Source organism: Coregonus lavaretus (genome assembly GCF_964263955.1).
Source record: "Coregonus lavaretus genome assembly, chromosome: 22".
NCBI classification, from domain to species: domain Eukaryota; kingdom Metazoa; phylum Chordata; class Actinopteri; order Salmoniformes; family Salmonidae; genus Coregonus; species Coregonus lavaretus.
In genome coordinates, this window is record NC_140009.1 from 17996513 (window position 1) to 18024321 (window position 27809).

Here is a 27809-nt window from a genome sequence, read left to right on the forward strand (position 1 = left end):
ACAGACCGTTGGTCTGGAGTAGGATTGTATAGAGTAAATAGTGGAATGAGGTGGTGTTTTTTTGTTTTTTTAGAGAGGGCTAATAGTTGGCAGGGTAATTTTTCCTTTTCCCCAATTTTATAGTACCGTATCACAAATAATTTAATGTAAGTAGGCCGTGAATGGCCTCACACTCCATCCAGTACAATAGGTGGCGGTGTACGCACCTTAAATTGGATGCGAACTGCCAACACAACCCCAAAGAAGAAGAAGAAGAACCGTTTTCAATTTTAAACTACCTTCATTTTGTCAACCATCTTTGGCTCTGATGTGTAAGTGAAGATGGCGATGCTCTTTGGCATGGGACATTATTGTCGCCTGGCAGGACGAGTTGTGAGTGCACTGTCCCACAGACAAATGCATGTGACGCTTCTTCCAGCGACAACATGGTATAGCACCCAAACGACTGGCGATAGTGAGTAGAACCTTGCACTGTGACTGCAAGGGCCCGAGGGGACACTGAGCGACGCGCCCTTTGCCTTAGTTTTAACGCATAGCGAACTTGAGGTCCGAGCAGGGGAGATTGCATAATAACAATTCTGACCACCTGCTTGTTTTGCCTTGACATCCACGCATGTGTAGGCCTATTTTTGAAAGTTTCCGTGCGTCAATTAACTTTAGTTTTGAAATCTGACATTTCATCAAGTTTACAGAATTTACAACAGAACATCGTTTTGAAAAGTTAGGTTACATTGTGGTTGGAAGGGCAAGTAAACTGCATTTCAGCTTTCTATAGTGTAGTTGAATACAGTAACTCAAATCGGTTTGATAGTAAATCACTGGTGGTTACCGGTAGGCCGCATTCCCGATCCTCAGACGGTGGTCAATTTCGAGATGTGTCATGCCGATCATAAATACCCGACGTCCTGCCAGCTACGGTGACATTGTGTTGATTAGCAATTGTAGTTCAAAGGTTTACAATGTGGATTTCAATTCATTACCGACAGGATGTCATCTGAACATCACACACCCAGTTTGGCCTTGTTATGTCGTATAACGCTTTGGGGGAGATAAATACGTTTTATGAACAATTTATTAGCCTATTATGCAAGATAAAGATAATATTTAAATAATGTTTTTAGATATCGCATGCCATGTATGTCTCCACTTTCACCAAGCATAAGCCTATGTATTTGCTCTCTAGAGCAGGGTTTCCCAAACTCGGTCCTGGGGCCTCCCCTGGGTGCACGTTTTGGTTTTTGCCCTAGCGCTAGCGCCCAGGACAGAGTTTGGGAAACCATGCTCTAGAGAACATTCTGTAGTTGTCAGTATCTATTAATAATTTCTGATCTTCTCTCTGTAGATCTGCAGTTTAAGTTGGATGACAGGACAGCCCACAGCAGTCTGGAACTTTTTAAGAAGGACACAGGTGTCATCTACCGCATCTTGGGCCTGGACCCCAGCCATGTCCAACAAAACTGTGAGCGCTTCCATGATTGGGCCGTAGTGTTCGGAGACGGGCAAATCACAGGTGGCTGCCACTAATGGGAGGAGACGGTGGAAAAGTCCTCAGAGTTCCGTTTGGGTGTGGCCTTGGTGGCGATGTCACGGGACGACTGCGTGGGCACCAACAGCTCCTCCTAGGTGTTCGGCTATGTCCAGCGCAAGTGGTTCGCCATGACAACCAACCAGAGAGTGCCAGTGCCACTGGTGGGGAAGCCTGACCGCGTGGGCATCCTGTTGGACTACGAGGCCGGCCTGATAAGCCTGGTGGACATCCCGAAGGCCAAGGTGATCCACAGCTTGAGGGCCATGTTCAGGGGGCCTCTCTGCCCAGCATTAGGCTTTTTACATTTACATTTTAGTCATTTAGCAGACGCTCTTATCCAGAGCGACTTACAGTTAAGTGAGTGCATACATTTTCATACTGGCCCCCCATGGGAATCGAACCCACAACCCCGGTGTTGCAAACGCCATGCTCTACCAACTGAGCTACATCCCTGCCGGCCATTCCCTCCCCTCCCCTGGACGACGCTGGCTAATTGTGCGCCGCCCCATGGGTCTCCCGGTCGCGGCCGGCTACGACAGTCTGGATTCAAACCAGGATCTCTAGTGGCACAGATAGCACTGCGATGCAGTGCCTTACACCACTGCGCCACTCGGGAGGCTTGTGGGATGGAGAGCTGCTTACACACTCAGGTCTGGGGGAGCCTGAATGCTTGAAGTGAAGCATAAGTATCTCTCTACTGATGATGAAAATATGGTAGGGAGGAAGATAGTGGTGATGGCAAGGTGAGAGGGGGACAGGAATGGCGATGTGCATTCTGACAACTTGGTTTTTGTCAACTGAACACTTACAGCAGGCAGCACTTAAATGTCTTTCAATATTCTCCATCAGAATTTGGAGAACAGGGAGTTTGTCCAATGTGTCGTTTCACTGCCATACAGACTCAGGAAACTCATCACAATAAGCTGTGTTTTTGTTACCTCTTGTGTAATATTTTTTACATGTGAAATAATATGTAGCCGTCTTGTGTGTAATGAGATCATTAGGTACTGGGAATGTTACTACTATTGCTTAAAGTCCTGACATCCTCCATTATCTTGTCAAACTTCAATAAACCAAAACCATGCCTTTTTTAGACTTTTGATATGATAAATTGTATGCCGAAATAAAAACTGTTGCACATTTTCACTCATATTTATTTACAGCAGAGCATAACATACGTCAATCAAGCACACATTGACACTTTAACCTGAGGAAGCAGTCTGTAGAACAGCAGCACTTAATCACAGTAAGAAAATCCTGGATGTATCTTTGGTTCTATAACATATCAAAACAGTCTGTTCTGCAGTGAATAGACATTCATCTAAATTTGTGGATTAATGTACATGTAACAGGAAACGCTGATGGGACACTATCATACATGAATATTAATTAGTCTCAATCACTCAAAAGATCCCATTTAGACATGTTTCTATAGTAACATAAAAGTTGTTTATCTTATCTTAGGCCAATTCATGTTAAGTATTCACACAAGGAAAAAAGACCAGAATGAAAATTGTCAAATATCCCATCCTCACGTCTTCAGACCTGCTTATGAAACTGTTTCTACTTCCTATTGAGGTAGATTAATATATAATTTCCCACTTAATATATTTATAGCCTGGTAATATGTAATGTTACAATGCTGTGTACGTTATGCAGTCATATGTACAGTGTAATGAAATCCCTTAACAAAATATCAATGCTTCATACATGATTAAAAACATTGTATAAATAAAGTACAAACAGTGGTCACATACAGTCGCCATATATACATAACGTGTGTCACAGTGGCATTTTAAGTGACGAGTAAGGACAAAGTGTGTGTGTGTACTTACATCAATAACTGCTAAGTTCACCTGAGGGGTATACTACAAAGCAAGATCAATGACTTAGCCAGCCAAAATATTCAGAAATAACTTTTAAAAAATAAATAAAGATAAGCATGAAATGTGCATGGTCTAATTGACTCAACAACCAAAATCATATCTAAGTTTAGGTTTCTTAATGAACCAGAAAATCTATAGTTATTTCTGGTTGTTAATCAAAGTTAGCTGGCTAATGCATTGATCCTGCTTTTTAGTATACCCCCCTGACTAGCAACTGATCACTTGTTGGTGTCATCTCAACTTTATACAGTGCTACCTTGATTCTGTCCACTCCTAAAGACTCCTAAAGCTTTTATGTGCAGCGTCTGGGACAAAGAAAGTGCGCTTGTGACCTTTATACATAGTGACGTGTGACCATATCAAATATATTCACTCACTTAGCTACAACTCTTCATGACTCTTGGCACAAAATGGCTGCATTTCATTACGAAACGTTGTCGCCCATCTATAGCTGAAGTCGGAAGTTTACATATACCTTAGCCAAATACATTTAAACTCAGTTTTTCACAATTCCTGACATTTAATCCTAGTAAAAATTGCACTTTATTTTAAGAATGTGAAATGTGAGAATAATAGTAGAGAGAATGATTTATTTCAGCTTTTATTTATTGTATCACATTCCCAGTGGGTCAGAAGTTTACATACACTCAATTAGTATTTGGTAGCATTGCCTTTAAATTGTTTAACTTGGGTCAAACGTTTTGGGTAGCCTTCCACAAGCTTCCCACAATAAGTTGGGTGAATTTTGGCCCATTCCTCCTGACAGAATTGGTGTAACGGAGTCAGGTTTGTAGGCCTCCTTGCTCGCACACACTTTTTCAGTTCTGCCCACACATTTTCTATAGGATTGAGGTCAGGGCTTTGTGATGGCCACTCCAATACCTTGACTTTGTTGTCCTTTAGCCATTTTGCCACAACTTTGGAAGTATGCTTGGGGTCATTGTCCATTTGGAAGACCCATTTGCGCCCAAGCTTTAACTTCCTGAGTGATGTCTTGAGATGTTGCTTCAATATATCAACCTTATTTTCCTTCCTCATGATGCCATCTATTTTGTGAAGTGCAGCAGTCCCTCCTGCAGCAAAGCACCCCCACAGCATGATGCTGCCACCCCCGTGCTTCACGGTTGGGATGGTGTTCTTCGGCTTGCAAGCATCCTCCTTTTTCCTCCAAACATAGCGATGGTCATTATGGCCAAACATTTCTATTTTTGTTTCATCAGACCAGAGGACATTTCTCCAAAAAGTACGATCTTTGTCCCCATGTGCAGTTGCAAACCGTAGTCTGGCTTTTATATGGCGGTTTTGGAGCAGTGGCTTCTTCCTTGCTGAGCGGCCTTTCAGGTTATGTCGATATAGGACCTGTTTTACTGTGGATATAGATACTTTTGTACCTGTTTCCTCCAGCATCTTCACAAGGTCCTTTACTGTTGTTCTGGGATTGATTTGCACTTTTCGCACCAAAGTACGTTCATCTCTAGGAGACAGAAAGCGTCTCCTTCCTGAGCGGTATGACGGCTGCGTGGTCCCATGGTGTTTATACTTGCGTATTATTGTTTGTACAGATGAATGTGGTACCTTCAGGTGTTTGGAAATTGCTCCCAAGGATGAACCAGACTTGTGGAGGTCTACAATTTTTCTTCTGAGGTCTTGGCTGATTTCTTTTGATTATCCCATGATGTCAAGCAAAGAGGCACTGAGTTTGAAGGTAGGCCTTGAGATACATCCACAGGTACACCTCCAACTGACTCAAATGATGTCAATTAGCCTATCAGAAGCTTCTAAAACCATGACATAATTTTCTGGAATTTTCCAAGCTGTTTAAAGGCACAGTCAACTTAGTGTATGTAAACTTCTGACCCACTGGAGTTGTGATACAGTGAATTATAAGTGAAATAATCTGTCTGTAAACAATTGTTGGAAAGATTACTTGTGTCATGCACAAAGTAGATGTCCTAACCGACTTGCCAAAACTATAGTTTGTTAACAAGACATTTGTGGAGTGGTTGAAAAACGAGTTTTAATGACTCCAACCTAAGTGTATGTAAACTTCCGACTTCAACTGTACCTGAGAAGATGTTAGTTATAGCTTTCCGCCATATTGTTTTAACCAACCCAGTCTTATCAGATCTGTTATGGGGAGTGCTTGTGAACAAGGATATAGGGGAAGGGGGACAACTATCTGGAATGAAACTCTGCAAATGCCTCTTGTATTAAATACAATATGGTTAGACATCTCTCCTGTCTAGCTCAAACCACAACCTTCACTGTGTCTAATTTTCTCTGGTCTTCGGTTTCTGACTGGGACCCATTACTGCATGGATACATCCGCTGGTACTCCGTCAAGGCCGACACCACCCCGTCATGACCAAACTGCCTGGCATCATCCAGGGGTGTGTTTCCCCACCTGATAGAGAGAGCGATATAAGCGGTCAGGAAAAAGCTTTGAAATACCGCTGCAGAGGCAAATGTGATGCAAGGCAAAGGAAACAAGGGATAGTGTGCTAAGTAATGCTCCGACTGAGTCTCAGAACAAATCAGGTCATAATAGCCCTTGACTAGTCTGGTGTAGTTGGGTGATTTTAAAGACCTGGACACTTTTAAAACCACCAGTCTCCATTATGCATTCTTCAAGGACCTTTACAATGGAACATTTCTCAGAGATGTGTGAGTTATTGAAAGTGACAGGCAGATGATGAAGTGGTGTCCCTACCTATCCTTTATATGGGGGTTCACTTTACACGTCTCTGTTAGGAAGATCACCGCTTCCACATGACCTGAACAAACAGGAAGGAATAATTAAATCTCAATATACGGTAATGAGTTTGTGCAACCAACCATTGATGCATTCACATATCTATAGTTATCCCAGCGAAGCCATCCACTCCAATTAAACCAAAGCAGACACACTTGAATTACAACTGTGAACAATAAGGTGAAGTACATGTTATGTGGGAGAACAGTATTATCCTCCCCCAAAATATATAGGTTCACCTTCAGCTGACGCCACGTGGAGACCTGTACGAGAATCATAGTCTTTCTCCTCCATGTCAACAGCCGAGAGAGCAAACCTAAAGGGGAGGACAGGAGCGAGAGAATGAAGAAAAGAAAAGAAGAGAACAACAAATGGTTAATTGGAATGACAGATGGCGGAGACTTAGAGATAATTGATTTGAGACAAATTACTTTGTGAAAAGCTCTATAGTATTTATGAAGTTAACTGAAAATGATTTGATACCAGGGGTGGTCTGTTCCATGCTGCACATAAATGTATTATTGACGCCATATTCTTCTTGTCTATCTGGCGCCAGCGCTTGCTTATGAAAAGGCAAACTACAATTTCTTGCAAATCAGGACCAACTATAATGGGTTGGGTTTATTTAACTAGTCTACACTCCCAAGAACCTGTCTTTACCTCCTCAGGGCAGAGACATCACCACTGTAAGCTGCAAACATCAGGTTCACCACTGACTTGTTCTGATGGGGCAGAAGAAAACATCACAATAATATGCCATTTAGCAGACGCTTTTATCCAAAGCGACTTACAGTCATGCATACATTTTATTTTTATTTTTTGTGAATGGGTGGTCTCGGGGTTCGAACCCACTACCTTGGCGTTACAAGCGCCGTGCTCTACCAGCTGAGCTACAGAGGACCACAATGATGGGTTATCAACATAGAAGAAGGATATTGAAGCACAGAGATGTTTCAGATATTGTGACGGAAGCATAAACATTACACATGAATCTTCCCAAGAGGTACAGTACATTTGAGAAACATTTAGTTGGTATTCTTAGGGCCCGATTCCAATTTAGGAAATTATGCCTTTCTTATGCACTTCTCAGTAGTTGGTATTCAGACTTAGCTTATAAAGGTGTGTAATGGGCTTTGCAGGCGTGGATCCCTTGTGCGCTCTGAATAAAAGTAATTCAACCGCAGAAAACCCTCCCACTTGCTGGCCAACAGATTTTCTCGTGGAGTTTTCAATTAAATATGGTTTTCAGTACATTTATCTTAAGCCATCCCTTTAAATACGGTGTACCTTTAATTTGAATTTTGTCGACAGACTAGAAAACATCAAGAGAACAGGTGCAGAAAATAGGGATCAATGAAAGAATGCCATCTATGCATCTTCATCTCCGTTTCAGCACCAACTGGTAGATAAAAAAATACTCTGACTTTGTAGATTATTTAGGCACCTTTTAGGGTTAGGAAAGTATGTTTGAAACATTTTTTTAAAAGTTTGGAGAGCCTTTATGCACAAAATATATTGTTGAATAAACAGTGGTTTGATTCAACCTGAAAGTTGTCACATTCAAGTTCAATCCATTAAATATTGTAAGGTGGAAAAAAGTTTACAATAGGGGTTGAACAAGTCCTATAAATAAATCTACTCTAATTCTCACTAAGCATGGAACTGTATGACAACGGTCCAGTCGTCATGAACCGTGCGCCAGGCTCCTGGTTTAACCTGCTACTTGTGGTCTGAGTTCCATAATGATTCAAATAGTCTACATGTCCCAACTTATTGCCCAATATTAGCCTAATATGATCTACTAATGCTAGCGAGCCTAAGGAACAACTTACATAGACGTGACAGAGGAAAGAAAGGTCAACGGAATGGAATGATGCTAAATGTAAGCTACAAATTAGATAAAACTAACACTAAAGTGACAGTTATAAATGTATGTGGCTCCCGAGAGTGGCTAATAATTAACATGATACAAATTGTAAAATAAAACAGAGAAAAGCCTGGGCATAGGCTATAATTAAAACATTCTAAAGCGCATACATCAACTCGGCAGGTTTAGCCCTACAGAAGCCTATAGTTTGGGTGTCCAAATTTCATCCACAGAAATTATGAGGGCACGCAAATAAAATTCAGAATAATGTCACAGCTATTTATATCCTATTTCACTGTGGAAAAGGGGCTTGTTGATATCATTTTCAGTTTGCTTCCATATGGACGGTTTCACATTCCTCTCCAGGGATCATAAGGAAAAATCACCTATAACTATTGCTATGTGTATTTACAATCCCCTTCTTCAAACTGATTACTCATTTACCTAGGGTCCGGTCGAAATTTAAGCAATTGTTACCTGGAAGAAAATGGGGGGAGGGTCATGCTTTTTCAATTTCAGTCAGGGGGAGGGTTTAGTATTTTTTTATTTAGTCCAAGGGACTGTCATGTAATTTGTAATCGATTAAATGTCAGTATTTGGGAATTTTCTTATTGAATCTGACTATGTGTAACTTTGGTGTATAACCCTGCTTTCTCTCTCTTTCTCATTTTCATCACTGAGCCCGGCTGGGTGGGCATTTCGCTTTTACCTTTCCATTGGCTGTTCGATCAGTCCCTCTATTTGCTTGGCGTATCCAGAACGTGGGCATGTAGAGTATCTGGTGAATCAAATAGCGCTTGTCGTGATGACGTAGGGAGCTAGCGCGCAACAAGAACAGAGGTAGGAATGCCACAATTCAAAACAACTGGGAATTCTGAAATCTCCGACTTTAGTGTGTTCAAGACAACTGTGAAAAAAAACGAATTCTGACTGGGAAAATAGTTTTGAACGGTCATCCAACTTGGAATTCAAAGTCGGAAACTCTGGCATCTTTCTAGAGCTCCAACTTTCCGACCTGAAGATCACTGACGTCATGAATTGACCTCGTTAATTTTTTTCCCCACAGTTATCTTGAAAGCACCATAAAAATGTGTTTTATCACAACAACAAGCATGGTGTCGCACAAGTATGCAAGGACCACAGCTCGTGAAAAAAGTTATCTTCACAATAATTAAGGGTTTCTTTGCAGTTGGTCTGCTGAAGAGAGTCTAGAAAAGTTCAATGTAATTTTGGAGTCGAAAAGAGATGGTCCCTCAATGCAGAAAAAAGTGAATGGATTAAATCGGGTGTTGGAGGAATTGCTACCGAATAGGGAGGACAACAGTCCATGTGGATGGCTGGACTATCTCTATGCCTACGAGTTGCCTACGAGTTGTCTTTTTTCAAGTGATATGTTTATCTTAGGCTACCTGTAATGTCATATAAATCCGATTTAAAAACATTGGGTAGGCCTATAGGCTATTCACTGCAGTATTATTCCTAATAATTCCTCTTTAGCTCTTGGAGTCCCAGGAAAAGCTAGACTAGCCCTACAATAGCTTGTTTTATTCATTCTGTTGAAAAATGTTTCTTAAACTGAACGAAATGGGGAGGGACCACCATATGAGTAGCCTGCTAATGTACCTTTCTGGACCTTGTAAACCGTCGAGAATAGACCCATAACTGATCCAAATGGTTGCAAAATTAGGCCTAGGCTGCATGGTATTCCCTCTATATAGCTCAATTTTGGTGTATTTTATTTTACTATTTTAGTAACACAAGTGCAAGCATTTCATGGTAAAACCAGTTGTATTTAGAGCATGTGACAAATACAATTTGATTTGATTTTATGCAGTTATTTCGGCATGAAGCATTCAAAACAGCAGTTTGAGCGGTCTTTCTCTTCACTGTAATCAGAGGGATAATATCAATACTATGCATGCCAGTCTCTCTTGGCTAAAAGTAAAGGAGAGACTGACTGCATCACTTTTTGTTTTTAGAAGAAGCATTAATTGTTTGCATAGTCAACATACACACAGCACTGACACACAGACTTACCCCACCAGCTGCTATGTGTGACATTTTGCATTTATGTAATTCTGTCAGTAAGCTGTTCTTGTCTATTCATGTTCTGTATTATGTCATGTTTTGTGTGGACCCAAGGAAGAGCAGCTGCTGCAATTGCCACAGCTAATGGGGATCCTAATAAAATAAAAATAATTACAAACATTCAAATTAGCCTACATCCCTGTAGTTTACAGCCCTAGCCAATAATTGTGTACTCATTTGATAACAATAATACTTTCCTCATTGCACTGTTGTTGTTGTAGCCTAGGTAGAATAATGTTATTGTCTAAAAACGTAGGCCTAATCAACAGTGGAGCTTTGTGTGCCCGACTGCTGCAGAGCGCAGCCAGGAGGAACGCACAGATCTGCCATTTCATCATCTGTTGAACTTTTTTTTCTTGCACTTTGACAGGTAAATATTTATAGGCCTAATATTTAGTTAATGAGTGGCCTAATATCTAGCTAATATTTAGCTTCTTCGGCTACACAACTCTAGCCTCTCTTTTCCAGCTATAGGCAAGGACGCAAGCCTCTCCACTATTCCTCATCTCGTGAAATCCCACGAAAAGCTATAGGCTACAAATACTAAAAGGCTTTTCGTGGAGAGAAGCAGGCTTGCTCTTGCTAATTGCTGAATGTAAAATAGGCCTAGGCCAAAATAACTGTCGGGGAAAGTTGCAGAGAGAGAGAGTGCATCACTGGCCAGTGATGATAACGTTGTTGCACTGATGTAGCCTATTAAATGGTTGCACAGGACAGACAGTGATGAGCACAGTGAAAAATAAGATCCAAATGAATTGACATCCATTAGAAAAATGGAAATCACTTGCAAACCACTTGAGCAACGAGGCAAGCAATTGCATGATTTAAAAGATGCGCAGGCTGAACAGAGTTTGTTGTTGAATTTCTACATTTAGTTTAAATACAAGTTTCTATATAATGTTTTTCATTAGGCTACGTGTAGCCTACATTGAAGTATTATTTGCAGTTGTCACTTTGACAATGAAGACACCCTGAAGCACTGAATGCTCTGTATTACCACCTTACGCCTACAGCGTGCAGTAGGATGATTGGATCAGTTGACTGACAGGTGTAGGCTACTGTAGAATGATAAACGTTCCTCTAGTGTGGATGCTCGCCAACGTTTTATAGTTATGTATAATTTATCGCTATAGTTATCGTCCTTGGTGTGGACGGCCCTTAACGCTTAAATTGGTAAATGCCGCCCTCTAGCAGATAACATGACTATGGTATCAATACAGTATTGGTTCTCAACCAGGGGTTGGTTTAATAGAAATCAAGACTGCAACATTGATAGTCAATTAAAAAGGGATTTAATATACCCTGCTGTTTTGTTTTAATTATCATTTTGGAGGGGGAGGGTTACATATATATTTTTGAAATGCTCGGGGAGGGCCAAGTAAAAATATATTTTCCTCAGGGGGAGGTATAACGTTCACTCCCCTAGCTCTTATCAACAGCTCTTATCCACTTATAAATTACAGTGTGCATGGAGAATGCTGTTATTTCTATCAGAAAAAAGAAAGATGCTTTTTCCACTTGGAACCAGCAGGTTCGTTCGACCTTATTCATGGTTTCCTCTCGCGTAAAGGTGGTAGAATTACGAGGGAATTAAGTCAAGGTCAGAATACGGCTTATCTGTGTAGACACACCTCTGCCACACCTTCATTTCTTAGATCTCCACCCCGAACGAATAGCGGTTGACTAGCATGCTATTCTCATGCTTAAGTTCAAGTTCAGAATACGCAGAGAGAGAAAAAAGCATAAAAAGAGAATAATGTTCCATTTACACACTCTTAACTCGGGCCGGAATCGGGACATTAGTGCATACTCTATCCCTTACCCTATCATCAAGTGAGAGTCTGCGAGGGTCCAGCTTCCTTGCAAAGTGTCTCAGGTTGTCGTAGTTGTGGAAGTTAAAGAGAGAAACCAGCTCCTGCTCAATCAGCAGATAGAATGGGAAAATGACAGATTTTTCTACTATTCAATGTTCTATTCTTTTTTAATCTACCAATTTTACAATGTCTAATACAGCAAAAAATATATAAACTCAGGTATGACATTGAAATGACTTTTGATATGTCAAAAAACAAGGTCATCACTGAGAATAAATATCTACTGCTGGGTATGGTAAAAACTAAAATTGTACATTTACATTTTAGTCATTTAGCAGATGCTCTTATCCAGAGCGAATAAAAGTTAGTGAGTGCATACATTTTCATACTTATCATAGGGGATTGAAATTCTTCTTGTCTGCATACCTGACAGAAGTGAATGCCTCGGACACTATTTCCGACACGGTCTAACGGAGGAGACCAACACATTATTCCCATGACATTAGGGACCACCAGCAGCACTGCACCCGACACGCCAGACTTGGCAGGCAAACCCACCTGGAAAAAAAGATGGGACAAACAGCAAGAATGAAGTTTAGTATGACACTTATCACCGGGTGCATCTGAAATAGTCTAAAATAGATACCTCTCCCTGTCTCCTCTCTTTTAACTGCACTGATCTGACAACACAGGATAGGTGAGAGCAATATGGCACCTCTAAGATAAAGGGGAACGTTCTAACTGACCACATACAGTATGATAAGCAAAGATGTTGGATAAATGAAAATGTCCCACTCAGGCAGTTTACCATTGAAAAAAATGGTCAGTTCCGGTTTGCTTAACAGGGTGGCTATCCCATAGGCACCAATGCATTAGCAGCTGGGTCTGGTCTGCTTAGTTCATTGACTGTATATGAACCAGAAGAAATGAGATGGGGATGTCTCACTTCCTCTTTCGTCTCTGTGATAAAGGCACCTCAGGTCATTGACCTCTTGTCTGTTTCTCAGTGACTCACATGGAAGGCGAACTGGCCAGAGAAGTCGTACATTCCGCAGGAGTGCATGAGGCTTAGGGTGTTCCGCACGGCCTCTGCACTCAGCACCCGCTCGCCTGTGATTGGACAGATGCCCCCGTTGGCCAGTGTGGCGGCCATGACACTGCCTGACTCACAGGTCACCTCGATGGAACACAGCTGAGAGGAAAACAGAGAACAGTTGAGACCTCTGGTTTATTGTACAGGCAGGGTTGAGGAGTAACTGATTGTAATCAGGTACATGTAATATGATTACAAAATAAACTGTAAATGTAATCTTACTTAACCAGCAAAAATATTGTAATCAGATTACAGATACTTTTGAAAAACTAGATGATTACTTATTGGATTATTTTAAATTCAGAAAGGATGTTTGTGAAAAAATACATTATGACACCTTTCTGTTTTCTCAATGACATTCAATTCAGCATTGAAAAAAGGCACAAGTTTAAGTTTGTTCCACCTGAGTGAGTCTGACCACAAGTCAGAGACCACTATGATGACACACCAAATGCATTTGATGGATCCTTTTTGTCTTCTTCTAATGCCTCTTAAGAGGAAAGTAATCCAAAAGTAACTGAAAGTAATCAGATTATGTTACTGATTTACTGAGTTTGGGAAATCCATAAGTTATGTTACTGATTCCAATTTTGGACAGGTAACTAGTAACTGCAATGGAATACATTTAGAAAGTAAGCTACCCAACCCTGTGTACAGGGTAGCACTTTACTCACATACAGAGTGTTTCCACCAGGGACACACACTAGGAAAAAGCTAAAGACCGTCTTGGCTACATCAGCAAATCTCTTTAAACATGAGTCTCACCTGGAAGTAGAAGTCGAGGGCTGCAATCATATCTGCATTCTCAGGAAAGCACTACCAGGCAAAATGAGAGAGAGGCCACCGTTTCAGGACACAATCAGCAGGTAGCATAACTCATAGTTTTAGAGTTTAGGAATTGGTATAACTATTGGGAAGACTCTGTGAAGCTCAAACACTCACTTTTTTCTCCTTCAGATAGTAACCAATAGCAAAATTCCTATCCCCGGTCTCCTTCTCTGATTGAAAACTGTGAAGGCAAAACATTAAAAGCTGTTTATCACACCACAAATTACAGTTACTGTATGGTCTGAAATATTAGATAATTTCATTTTTCATACTATAACGTTCAATTTGACACTCACGTGGCGTTGCTGAAGCCCACATACTCTGTGCCAGCAATCTTCTTTAAGTATTCCATTACCTATGATAAAAGATGTATGTCAGTTTTTCCATTACATTTTTACTAATAAGAAGCAATTGTAGACATGACAGAAGTCTGAAACCTTAAAGGATACTCACATAATCAAATCTCTCTGCCTTATTCGAGTTAGGCTGTAAAAATAAAGAAGAAGAAGGAAATCACTTTCGTACAGTGTTCTTGTGCTGTAGTAATTCTTTATTGACACTATATAGAGAGCTGTTCTGTCCCTAGGTGTCAGTGTTTGTGTTTTTTTTGCACCAAGGGCACAGTGTGCTGGTGAGTTAGACAGATTCTGGGTGGGTGTGTGGGGTAGGATTAGTCGCTGTGTCCGTCTGTCCGTCCGTCCGCGTGATGTGATGAGTATGACATGGGCTAGCAGCTCGAGGGCAGATTATTGCCCTGCTTAAGTTTCAGGGTCCAGTGAAAGATCACTAGCAAGTCGTTAAGTCACCATAATGGGCAGAGACTGGTACTTCACCATCCTACTCTTGTTGAGTGATCCTCAAGGAATAGGTTTCTTCAGATGTGGTGCAACCCTGGGTTTATTGGTCAGTGACACTCTGATGAAGTGCTTCTGAGTGATGACACGTCTTTCATTTTATTTTTTGGTAGTTACAGTCTTGTCCCATCGCTGCAACTCCAGTACGGACTCGGGAGAGGCAAAGGTCAAGAGCCATGCGTCCTCCGAAACACGACCCCGCCAAGCCGCACTGCTTCTTGACACACTGCTCGCTTAACCCGGAAGCCAGCCGCACCAATGTGTCGGAGGAAACGCTGTACAGCTGGCGACCGAAGTCAGCGTGCATGCGCCCGGCCGCCACAAGAAGTCACTAGAGCGTGATGGGACAAGGACGCGGCCCGCTGCGCCACTCAGGAGGCTGATGACACGTCTTTCCACTCATAACTTCAGAGAGTTCTGCTCTCTCTGAAAGATGAAGTGAACTTTGCGCATTATTTATAAATGAATTGCATAAACTCCAAATAAAACGTGCTAGAAGTGCTACACTGACTTGGAAGAGTACAAGTCCTCCCCTCAACTTGCCTAGTGCAGTATGTGCTATACACTATTAGCCAATGAAATGACTCAGCCATCTCTATCTGTTCTCTCTCCCTGTACTTAAAGTTGTCAAAGACATAAATCATAATACTTATAATTGTCAGACATAAACACATACCCACACAATCACACATACAGTTTGTAAGTCGCTCTGGATAAGAGCGTCTGCTAAATGACGTAAATGTAAATGTAAATGTACAGTGTCTCACCAACAGACAAACACACCTTCTCTTCCCAGCCGTCTCATTGGCCCGGCTAACACACACACCCATCCTGTCAGTCCCACCCTCCCCCACTAATGTATGTGACCTGCATGGCCTAAGAGGCAGCTGGAGAAGACAGGCAGCTAGGCAGGGAGAGGAAAACATAGCAGAATAGAGGTCCATGTCTATATAGAGGCCTGCCCTCTTTCCCCACTGCTGTAGCTGTTAGAATGAGGGTAATGCTGACTGATAGGGATGGTTGGTGAGTCAGCTGGTGATAGCTTACTGACCTCTGTCCACACTGTATTGGGCCATAGGGTGAATTGGTCAATGATTGAGGGTGGTCTGACTGTGACACTTGGCTGTACTAGTTACAACAGATTTCCTGATTTCCTGTATATTTGATGTTGGAGTGGATTTGGTGTACAGCAGTTTGTAATGTACTCCTGATATTGTTTCAGTTAGCTAGCAAAGATTTGATCTGTACTCTAATTCCAAAACCTCATGAAAGGTTATAGGAGATTATAACGTCAGTGCACCCAGGAATCCCCTTACCTTGAGCAGAGAACTGATGACGATAGCCCCCGCATTCACCATAGGGTTGTGTGGTTTATCTGTCCAAAGAGAGAGAGGACAATGCTATCACTGTCGTGCATTCCACCACCACCATATAACCTAAAGATATGGCCGCTAAAAAAAAATCCACTAATATAGTGAACACATGTATGTGCGTGCCAGAGGTGAACATGTGTAATGACACCTAGCCAGCCTTAGCCAGCTTAGAGGGAACCTGCAGATAAGATGTCTTGACTTGTTAATGATCAGATGTCCTGTTCTTGCTTGTTCCTGCTCTATCGACTATCTCACCAGTCAAGACCTACAGCATGTTGTAATCATTGATCAATGTTTCTCAATCACCTCCCACTGGGCAAAAACTGGTTGAATCAATGTTGTACCCACGCCATTGCAAATCAATGTGATGATGCTGAATCAACGTGGGAAAATTATTGAATTTGCAAAAAGTCATCAATGTTTGGGAATTTAGTCATTTTTTTACCCAACTTTTAACCTAAATCCAATCTCATGGGGAAGTTTTTTGTTGATTTCATGTTGAATTCATGTTAGTTGACAACAACCAAATTTCAATCAAAACTAGACGTTGACCTGACATCTGTGCCCAGTGGGCTGTAGTTGCAGAGAGGTTGGTTCTCTTCTCTTTACACAGTTGTTTACTGAAATGTGTAATTGTTTGCTTCCACAGTGTAATGAACTATTTATTACCCTGCGATCGAGTTAGCTTAGATCAGGAGATAGGTCAGAGTTATAATTTGAGAGTTCAATGTAAGACAGTTTTTTCCTCAGTACTCCTCAGATGCATTCAAGTGTGGGGCATCTACACAGAAGTGGACACAGAGACATTTAGTAGGTATGTGAGCCTAGCCATAGGCAGACAGGGACAGGGTTAGGGTTCATCTCTCTCACCCTCCTCATTCAGTGACAGCTGGTTGAACTTGAGTCCGCTAGGCTCTTTGCCCACGTAACGGTGCACATGCTCAGTGCCGATCTCGTGCACAGCGATTGCGTACTCCAGTGGCTTCACACATGATTGAAGACAGAATGGAACCTTGGTGTCACCTGCAGAATGTCTGATTCACACCAGCAGGGGAGAGATCATGGGACAGTGAGAGGAGGGCTGAGGTGACAACAGATACAGTGGAGGATTTTGTATAAACAAGGTGGGCAGATACTGATAGGGCAAGATGAGGGGATGACATGTGGACTGCCTGTTCAATGCTCTTCATTTCAGTAACATGGGTTATGTGTCATGATGGAGGGCAGTGGTGATATACTGTAAAAAGATACTATGCACATAGATCAGATGATGCTGTAATCTTACCTTTGTCCATCCACGGTGCATAGAGACACTCCCCACAGATCAGGGCTGAATTTAGCCAGTTGAGGAATGTAATCTGCTACCTAAGCAAAGACACACACAAAATAATGGAATGGAGGAGTGTCATGTATGTCAAAGTCAGGTACTGTATGTATAGTACATGTGTGCATGTATGCACGAATGTAGTGTGTGTATGCTTTCATTCAGTACGTGTGTGAGTGAGATTATTTATGCCAATGTGCATAGTGTAGGCATCCTAACAGAACTCACATGTCCCCCCTCCTGCCTCTGGGTACTGTAGTACAGCTGGTCGATGTTGGACGCAAACACTTCAAAGTCTGGGATGATGAACTTCCTCCTGAACGCCTGGGTCAGCAGCAGGATGTTAGCACCCACACACCTGAAACACGACACACATTCATAAATATCACACATCAAAACTTTGTTTATCACATAGGTAATGGCTAAGTGTGACTCAGCTGGTGGAGTGTGGCGCTTGCAACACTAGAGTTGTTGGTTTGATTCCTGCTTGGGCCAACCGCAGGAAGATGTTTTGCGTTGGTGGTGCTGGGGAGTATTTTTGTCCACTCATACAGGAGTAATAAAGTCCTAGTTCACACAGGAGTAATATACATTTGTGAAGAATTGTATTTAAAATATATATATATACATTATATTATTTTATATTTTTTTCAATTTATGATGGGTGCTGCTGCACCCTCAGCACCCCTACTTCCCGAGGCTATGCCTAGCGATAACCTCTGCTGAGGCTGTTATGGTTTTCAGGGGAAATGGAAAGAGAGCCTGTGATGTGACTTCCACTTTTGGACGTTAACAAGGCGACTCTCCATTTAAACTCCTCCTCCACATTTACTGGGTTGGTTGAACAGTGCAGAAGAGAACCTCCCCCCACAGTTTGTTTTCTTCTTGTCAAGACCAGTATGTAGGGGATCTAGTTTCAGGCGTTTCTTTTACTCCTGCTACGTTTGATTAGCCTAGCGGTTAGAGTGTTGAGCCAGTAACCGAAAGGTCGCTAGTTCGTAATCCCTGAGCCGACAAGGTGAAAATCTGTTGAAGTGCTCTTGACCAAGTCACTTAACTCTAATTGCTCCAGGGTTGCCATTAATGGCAGACCTGGCCGTGACCCTACTCTCCGAGGGTGTGTCAGGGAGTGTAGGGATATGTAAAAAACATGGTTTTCCAATTCACACTTGTAGTAATATACACTTGTACAAATATAAGCACCCACCAAATTATTATTAATAACCATACAAAAAATGTCAGTCACTTTAGATTATTTACAGTATATAGTATTACTACTTTATTAATACACACAGTGACCTTTAGCACTGATACACGGCTGCTGACTCCTATGCGGCGTCTAGGAGTCAGCCATGTATCAGGGCTAAGTGGAACAGACACACTACTGATCCTATGATGAAATCCTAATGACATCAACAATATAAAACTGGACCCCAACTGGGACCAAATTAAATGCTGAGAATAGACAGCCTATCATATTGTAGATACACACCTGTCTTTACCATTATATATAAACAAAGTGCTAACTTTAGTAAGCACTGATGTGATGTGATCTCACAGAATGGCATTCACAGTCTCTCATAGCTGGGTTGAGCTGAAAGATCCGTCCCCCGTTGCTTGTTAATACACAACTTGTTTAGAGTTTGGGACACTGGGGAGGCAAATATAGCGATTGCATAATTTACACATTCACCAGAAATGGGAGTTTTTTTATTTCTAGTGGCCTTTTTCTAGTGACCACCTCAGAGTGTTCCTCAATGGGAAGAAAATATTTAATCACAACACAATATTGTTCTTCTCTTCTCTATTACTTTATTTGTGTCTTTGGCTCTAGTTTCTAAATAATACCAAGTACAACACCAAGTCTCAATCTAAGATGAGCAAAGGGATGGTAGATATGCAGTGTTCAATCACAGGAACATAGTTATTCAATGGAAGAAGAAGTCCACCAGACAGGACTCAGTGACCCACTACTGTAGCAGGCCAGAGTCTGAATCATCACTGCATTCATTAAGTTAGCTTTGCCACTTAGGAAGTAATACTGTTTGGACAGCAGTCTAGATTCCCTCGGAGCTTGTTGATAAGCTGAGCTCCTAATACAACTGGCACCGTCTGCAGTTCACTCACTATGCTGGACTTTCATTAGCTCCCGTCCAGACCTAAGCCCTGCACAGATGTCATACTCTGTTCGCCAACAATTCCAGAGCTCTCTCTCTCTGCATCTCTCAGTGTGTGTGTGTGTGTGTGTGTGTGTGTGTGTGTGTGTGTGTGTGTGTGTGTGTGTGTGTGTGTGTGTGTGTGTGTGTGTGTGTGTGTGTGTGTGCGTGCGTGTGTGTGTGTGCATGAGTAAGGTTCAGAGGCAGCTGTTGGCCATAAAACTACAGACGCTGTCACTCTGTCTTTGCCTCACATTAACCCCAACACAAACACTACAATACAACCACAATCAAACATCCTTGACTCTTAACCTTTCATAACAAATCTCTACCTGTCCACTGTAGAGGCATGCAGAGCAGACATAAATACACACAGAGATAGTGGGGGGAAAGTATTGGAAGTTTCTAGTCAACACTGGGGGCAATAGCAAAGATAGTTCCTTCGCACATTGAAATACCATATAAATGTCACTTTCATAAAATTGCTATGTAAAAATGGGATAAAGTGTGTGTGATGTTTTGCCAATCCGCCTGAAGAATGAGAATATGGTATGTGTGATCGAGAAAGACATAATACATTATGCTAACTTTATGAATTAAAGAATCATAGTGTTTACTATAGTAAATAATCTCTTCATACCATCCTACTAGAGGATGTATATGGTAAGATAAAAGAGCCAAATAAGGCTATGTCCATCCCATCCAAAATAGAAAATAGAGCATAACTCACTTCCTGAAAAGTTTCTGGTCCATCATGACTGTTCCGGCAGATTCCCGCATTGACTGGCGCAGCTGATGCATACAATCCCTCAGCCTGGGATCAGATGTCCACAAACCTGTGCTCCTCAACGCCTGGAGGAAGGAGAGACGAACATTTAGAGAACGAGAGTGAGACAGATTTTTAGCCAAACTCCTGTGTCACTGTTCCCTGTCATGCCAAACACATACAGCATAGCATAACAATAAATAACAGATCTCCCTCCTCCAAACTGAGATCAATCCAAGGTCAAAGCAGATGGCATCTGTGTAGTAGTAGTTCTTTAAAGGTGTGAATGATGTAAGAATACCAAGCTTTGCATCATTCTGAAATAAAAGATTAAACAGGGCATACATACTATACTCTGAATGCTCTGGTTGAGGTACAACTTTGTGTCGTTCAACTGCTTGAGAATGCAGTGTCCAGATACAGTAGTTATTTTTCATATCATATACTCCCTTACCTCTGTGACTAACCACTAGAAATTCCTGTGCATCTACCCAACCCCAGTCTATCCTTAGTGGTGGAGAGATTGGCAGACCTGGGGTTTGAACCCCTGCTTCCAGGGGCAAGGTGTAGTCCAGAATTGTCAGTGTTGCCCACCACGGGACCAAACTCCATCACCCCATCCCTGTGTTACAGCCATCTAAAAGCTATGACCAGTGTTTCTGTGATACAATGTTAAAATGCTATGTTGATGAAGACACAAAGGTCATAAGACAATGTCCACTGTAGTTCCTCGGACAAAGCGAAAGCCAACGTGAACCCAGGGGAGTAAATGGTCACAGGTCTGAGCCAATGGCCTGTCAAATATCACGCTGTGCCCCAACACCACCCAGTCTTTTAATAGACCCCTGTACCCTATACTGTTAAGTATTAATTTGAGTATGCATATGAGAGGCACCAAGCAAGGGTCTGAAGGTGTGAATTATGGTGTAAAAGCACTGGGAGTGGTCGTGGACACTGGACACAGAGTTTCTTCACACATCGTAAAATGACTGTGGGTCAGTGTGCGTGCAACTATGGATGAATGTGCTTCTATGACATTCTCACCAACTGAGCTACGACTTCTGTGATGTTCTTCTCGACTCATGTGACCAACATTCCAGAGGTCCTTAGGCTATTGTTGCTTGGAAATGGCTGGTGGTCATTGATGAGGTAAACAAAGTTGTTAACACCTAGCTTGAACTCTGTTTCATTTGTGAGGTGATGTCAGAGCAGTTCAACCACCGCCTTTTTAATCAGCTTATACTGAGTTATCATTGTTTAAGACGTCAATCATTTTGGGGTTTAAGAGGATTCACTTCTAGCCTCGACGACGAGGCTACACCTGTCTATTAGTCATAAAGTTATACAAGGCGTTTCCTCAACACTTTTAAAACCTGAACCTGAACTGGGCAGGTGACATGGTGTGATGAATTCCTGCCTGGCTCGTCTTACACTCTCTGGGGTTTGATCGGTATGCATTTAGCTCAAGTGAAAACAACAAGGCCAAAGGTCTCTTTAGGAACTAGAATGTGTTGTGGTACAGGCAGTACTGTGTCAACTTTAAAAGGACGTCACGGAAAGTCAAGGGAACTGTCAATACAATCAGAAAAAAGGGCATTCCAGATTTTTAAAAAGGTTAAATAACCAGAAAAAAACTCTGTACTGTATATAGGTTAGGTGTTGTATGGTGTCGCACAGTGAGAGAGGACGTGATTAGATGGAGACTCACAGAGACGAACTGAGAGACAGAGATCATCTCTTTGCCCTCTGTGATGGTGTAGAAGAGAAGGTCCATCCCAGAGATCAAGCTGTTCCTGTGAAGACCAGACAGCACAGTGCATGCACCATGTCACAATACTAGTGTAGGTCTTACAGGGACATTCTTAAAGATCACCACTGCATACACGTTTTACACTGTGTTTTGATTATTGACTAATCTGTAGAACTTTTCTCAAGACATACTGTACATGTGCAAAAGAGCACTTAATCATTGACAACTGTGTATGAACAAATGTTCTATGTTTTTCTTTTCACCCCAGCACCAAAAGGAGAGTGTAGTAGAGTGTGTAGTATAGTGTAGGCCTAGTGTAGTGTAGTGTAGTGTAGGCCTAGTGTAGTGTAGTGTAGGCCTAGTGTAGTGTAGGCCTAGTGTAGTGTAGTGTAGTGTAGTGTAGTGTAGTGTAGTGTAGGCCTAGTGTAGTGTAGTGTAGTATAGTGTAGTGTAGTGTAGTGTAGGCCTAGTGTAGTGTAGTGTAGTGTAGTGTAGTGTAGTGTAGTGTAGTGTAGGCCTAGTGTAGTGTAGTATAGTGTAGTGTAGTGTAGTGTAGGCCTAGTGTAGTGTAGTGTAGGCCTAGTGTAGTGTAGTGTAGGCCTAGTGTAGTGTAGTATAGTGTAGGCCTAGTGTAGTGTAGTGTAGGCCTAGTGTAGTGTAGTGTAGTGTAGTGTAGTGTAGGCCTAGTGTAGTGTAGGCCTAGTGTAGTGTAGTGTAAGTGTAGTGTAGTGTAGTGTAGTGTAGGACTAGTGTAGTGTAGTGTAGGCCTAGTGTAGTGTAGTGTAGTGTAGTGTAGTGTGGTGTAGTGTAGTGTAGTGTAGGCCTAGTGTAGTGTAGTGTAGTGTAGTGTAGTGTAGTGTAGTGTAGGCCTAGGCCTAGGCCTAGGCCTAGTGTAGTGTAGTGTAGTGTAGGCCTAGTAATAAATAATAATAATAATATGCCATTTAGCAGACGCTTTTATCCAAAGCGACTTACAGTCATGCGTGCATACATTTTTGTGTATGGGTGGTCCCGGGGATCGAACCCACTACCTTGGCGTTACAAGCGCCGTGCTCTACCAGTTGAGCTACAGAGGACCTATACACTAGGCCTACACTACACTACACTACACTACACTACACTACACTAGGCCTACACTACACTACACTACACCTAGTGTAGTGTAGTGTAGTGTAGTGTAGTGTAGTGTAGTGTAGTGTAGTGTAGTGTGGTGTAGTGTAGTGTAGTGTAGTGTAAGTGTAGTGTAGTGTAGTGTAGGCCTAGTGTAGTGTAGTGTAGTGTAGGCCTAGTGTAGTGTAGTGTAGTGTGGTGTAGTGTAGTGTAGTGTAGTGTAGTGTAGTGTAGTGTAGGCCTAGTGTAGTGTAGTGTAGTGTAGTGTAGGCCTAGTGTAGTGTAGTGTAGTGTAGGCCTAGTGTAGTGTAGTGTAGTGTAGGCCTAGTGTAGTATAGTGTAGTGTGGGCCTAGTGTAGTGTAGTGTAGGCCTAGTGTAGTGTAATGTAGTGTAGTGTGGTGTAGTGTGGTGTAGTGTAGGCCTAGTGTAGTGTAGTGTAGTGTAGTGTAGGCCTAGTGTAGTGTGGTGTAGTGTAGTGTAGTGTAGTGTAGTGTAGTGTAGTGTAAGTGTAGTGTAGTGTAGTGTAGGCCTAGTGTAGTGTAGTGTAGGCCTAGTGTAGTGTAGTGTAGTGTAGGCCTAGTGTAGTGTAGTGTAGTGTAGTGTAGTGTAGTGTAGTGTAGTGTAGGCCTAGTGTAGTGTAGGCCTAGTGTAGTGTAGTTTACACTCTTAGAAAAAAGGGTTCGGAAATGTATTTTTTTCGGCTGTCCCCATTGGAGAACCCTTTCTGGTTCCAGGTAGAATCCTTTTTGGTTCCAGGTAGAACTATTTTGGGTTCCATGTAGAACCCTCTAGGGTTCTACCTGGAACCAAAAGGGTTTTACCTGGAACCAAAAAGGGTTTCTTAAAGGGTTCTCCTATGGGGACCGCCAAAGAACCCTTTTAGGTTCTAGATAGCACCTTTCCTTTCTAAGAGTGTAGTGTAGTGTAGCCTATAGTAGTGTAGCCTATAGTAGTGTAGCGTAGGCCTAGTGTAGTGTAGTGTGCTGTAGTGTAGTGTAGTGTATAGTAGTGTAGTTCATGTTAATATCTGCTTTCAAACCAATTCCACTGACTACTCAGCTCGAAGTTCTTAAATGTAGTCTATGATGAAATTAGTTTTCGACTGGGCCTATTTGTTACCCTTGTTTGCATTGAGTAGCCTATAATTGGGAATTAAATGTCCACTTCGTCTCCAAAACAAACTATCTGAAGATAAAAGTCTAATTTCATGTTCTGTAGACAGCCTAACTTGAATACAAAATCAGTAACTCATTATTAGGATGTCAACAATATAATTTAACTCTGAGACAACTTGTTACAACTTTCTAACTACAGGTAACTGCCAAAATAAAGGAAACACCAACATAAAGTGTCTTAATAGGGCGTTGGGCCACCACGAGCCAGAACAGCTTCAATGCATCTTGCCATATATTCTATAAGTGTCTGGAACTCTATCGGAGGGATGCGACACCATTCTTCCACAAGAAATTTCATAATTCTGTGTTTTGTTGATGGTGGTGGAAAACGCTGTCTCAGGTGCCGCTCCAGAATCTCCCATAAGTGTTCAATTGGGTTGAGATCTGGTGATTGAGATGGCTATGGCATATGGTTTACATCGTTTGCATGCTCCTCAAACCATTTAGTGACCACTGTGCCCTGTGGATGGGGGCATTGTAATTATATGTGGGCATAGCCATGGTAGCCAAAATAATGGCCACAATAATGGCCAGCCCAGCCTTTTATACATGACCCTAAGCACGATGGGATGTTAATTGCTTCATTAACTCAGGAACCACATCTGTGTGGAAGCACCTGCTTTCAATACGTTGTATCCCTCATTTACTCAAGTGTTTCCATTATTTTGGCAGTTACCTGTATATCCTGTACATATTCCCTTATTGGTAGATAATGTGACTGAGTAAGTATTTACCTGCACTCAGCTTGGTCCAAATCATTGACAGCTTGATGATGTTGCTTACTGTTGTGGTGCAGTGCTGCACTCGTGCAGAACAGCTGAAAGGGTTGCTGGCTCCTGGATAAAACATTGCTGTCACTCCCAACTAGTGCGGAGTTGACAGCATGTTTAAGCAGTTGTAAAACTCCCGCATTAGTAGTACGCAGACGTTTAAGACAATGCATTATTAAAGGGTGGATCGCAACCAAAATAAATATATCGCTGGGTTAAGTTAACAAAGTTAGAATAGAATAAAAACTGTAGAGACATCAGATCTGTATCCAGTGCTTCGTTCCTCGGAGGCTTTATATCAGTTGTTATGCATGCGAGCGCAACTAAGGACATGATACTGTCGCGTGGGGGGTGGAGTTGTGACTGGCAGAAGTTGGTCGACAGATTAAATGGGCCAGTGCCCAATGACAGCTGAATCCAGACCGGGAAGAGCGTGAGACATGTACGATCCATGGACCAGGTATGATTTCAATGACGTATTGAGTGGTGAGGGGCACATTACAAATCTACTTTTAGGCTACTTTTCTTCTGAGCAGTATCTATGGAAAACATTGCCAAAACCTTTAAAAGCCTTGCTATGTAGGATGTATTATTATGTAACCTTGTTTGTTGTTCACAACTGTTGAACCTGTAAATAAATGTGAATATATAAATTATACTATTATCCACAATTATTTGAATTCAACTGCTTACAATTTGATAGCCACATTGGCTAGCCACATTGGCTATAGTGAAATGAAGGCTACCAATAAGGCGCAGAGATGGCATTGGGAATTTTCTAATAATTTGTAGCTTGTGTAGCGACACCATATGGTAGTGTATCACACTACATGTGGGCCTACTATTAGCTCGTAGCCTACTATGCCATAGTCTATGCCCCATCATCTGTGTAGTGATGACATTAGCGGACATTTTTACTTGTTATGTTTGCATATCATCATATTACATTCATATTAACATTATTATAATCCCCCTTTACACAAAGCGGTTTGCTACTACACTGTAATTACACTGTAATAGAGGTCTGCGCAGGACTGATTTTTTGGTACAGTGCTGCTCGCTCCCGCGAGATTTCATACCGCATCCGCCCGCTCCCCAGGTTTTTGCCGGCATCCCACCTGCACCCGCTAGATCTCATCCAGCTCCTGCCCAGTCCCGCAATGTTAAAATTACACATCTTCAAAACCACATGCATTATAATGTGCAATGAATGCATGATTTCATAAGACAAAGTATTTGTATTAAAACAAACTCGAGTGTAAACAAACACATTTGAAGCAGCCCAGACAAACAGTCTCTGCAAGACAGAATATTAAAAAAAAAAAGTGGAACGAGTTCACCTTGTAAACTTTCCGATTCCAAAATAATCTCAACTCGAACTGTCAGTAAAATAAAGGAAAGGCAACACAGGCTATTGATAGGCTGACTAGTGACCAATCATAATAGCCATTATTTCATTACCTTTAGAAAATGATTAACAACATAGTTTCCAGTGAGAACTGCAAGCTGACAATTGCTTTTATAATTGCTTTTATAATTAATCACAAGTGACCACATAAACTCAATCACATCGGAGAATTGTTTTTGCCACCACTACTGTTTGAAGCAGGCGCGCGAGCCGGTTGTGTAACTTGAGCCCCGGTTAGAGGCTGGGAGAGGGTAGGGACACAAGCAGCCAGAATGACAGAGAGTGATTAATGTGATATATAAGTGATTTTATAACAATTCACAGCGCATTTAAAATGACGATACGACCATTATGAAATCATATTTTAATTCCGAATGTGTGGTTCTGACCGCCCTCTGCAGCATGAACCATTCTGACCAAGCCACACACTTCTCTGTCGGGGTCCCGCGGTAATGAAGGGCCCTACACTGTAACTACCGCTGTAGCTACCATGTAAGTATTGGTGTCGGTACACGTGATGAAATGGACCAAATTATCAAATGATACCCTTACATTTCATGTTCAATTAAATCTAGGCCTACATCAACCTTGTAGTTAGTGTGGTTATCTGTATGGAGCTTATAGCCAACTTCTGATATAGATTTATGGATTTAAATTACATTCCATGTTTAAAATAACAACCTGTCCCTATTTGCCCTATAATACCCTTTCAAATCCATAACCTTGAAAAACAGTAAACACACAATCATTTTTAGATCAGTAGGGCAGGGCAGTAGGCGGTTTTAATTTCCAGGCCGCGGCAACTCCATAATAATAATAATTTTGTGGGTGCTTATATTTGTCCTATTTCACACATGTATAAGTGTTCATGTTACCCCATAATAAACTAGTAAGACCTGTTCTGCTGTCTGTTTACATCCCTGCCTGTAGGTGTCACACTCACTCCAGGTCTCAGGTCAGGGTTGATTGCCACTGTCTGTGTGTCTATTGTATCCACGAGAGGACATCTCTCAGGGGTCTGTCACACACACACACACACACACACACACACACACACACACACACACACACACACACACACACACACACACACACACACACACACACACACACACACACACACACACACACACACACACACACACACACACACACACACACACACACACACACACACACACACACACACACACACACACACACACAGTGTTCCTACCCACAAGCCTTTGAGTGAAGGGACTGGCTTCCTGTCTTGTACTTCAGTCT

General features: G+C 41.9%; 2 protein-coding genes, 1 long non-coding RNA gene and 1 pseudogene across 6 annotated transcripts in view; 3 read left to right on the forward strand and 1 right to left on the reverse strand.

Annotated features, from left to right (window-relative positions):
• Window positions 1-321: 321 nt before the first annotated feature.
• LOC311150130 (SPRY domain-containing protein 4-like) lies at window positions 322-2397 on the forward strand (annotated as a pseudogene). Its single transcript, XR_014615669.1, has 3 exons — window positions 322-454; window positions 1343-1822; window positions 2146-2397. The product of XR_014615669.1 is annotated as an SPRY domain-containing protein 4-like (transcript).
• A 264-nt stretch (window positions 2398-2661) lies between these two features.
• LOC311150113 (glutaminase kidney isoform, mitochondrial-like) lies at window positions 2662-27626 on the reverse strand. Its single transcript, XM_084187399.1, has 18 exons — window positions 25100-27626; window positions 22038-22122; window positions 20294-20415; window positions 17636-17765; window positions 17369-17448; window positions 16954-17117; window positions 16027-16085; window positions 14310-14342; window positions 14153-14211; window positions 13971-14037; window positions 13794-13844; window positions 12951-13127; window positions 12362-12493; window positions 11944-12036; window positions 6827-6888; window positions 6406-6482; window positions 6125-6188; window positions 2662-5818 (listed from the first exon to the last, which is right to left on the reverse strand). The coding sequence occupies exons 1-18, from the start codon at window positions 25306-25308 to the stop codon at window positions 5662-5664; spliced, it is 1821 nt and encodes a 606-aa protein (XP_084043525.1). The 5' UTR covers window positions 25309-27626; the 3' UTR covers window positions 2662-5661.
• Window positions 22343-23404, forward strand: LOC311150140. 3 transcript variants are annotated; one of them, XR_014615077.1, is made up of 3 exons: window positions 22343-22435; window positions 22493-22946; window positions 23337-23404. It is a non-coding gene; the product is annotated as an uncharacterized lncRNA (long non-coding RNA). The 3 variants fall into 3 exon arrangements; XR_014615078.1 differs by having other exon boundaries at window positions 22368-22451; window positions 22483-22946; XR_014615079.1 differs by having other exon boundaries at window positions 22373-22435; window positions 22488-22946.
• Window positions 25514-27809, forward strand: part of LOC311150108 (uncharacterized protein) — a gene marked incomplete at its 3' end in the record, with an annotated part of 48756 nt that continues 46460 nt past the window's right edge. The window contains exons 1-2 of the mRNA XM_084187394.1: window positions 25514-25595; window positions 26945-27035. The remainder of the gene's footprint in view (window positions 25596-26944; window positions 27036-27809) is intronic.

Coding starts and splice junctions, on each gene's coding strand:
- LOC311150113 (XM_084187399.1), bottom strand. CDS start 25,308: ATGCATTGTCTTAAACGTCTGCGTACTACTAATGCGGGAGTTTTACAA. Junction 22,123..25,099: donor TTGGACCAAGCTGAGTGCAG/GTAAATACTTAC, acceptor TGGTCTTCACAG/GAACAGCTTGATCTCTGGGA. Junction 17,449..17,635: donor AGAGGCAGGAGGGGGGACAT/GTGAGTTCTGTT, acceptor GTCTTTGCTTAG/GTAGCAGATTACATTCCTCA.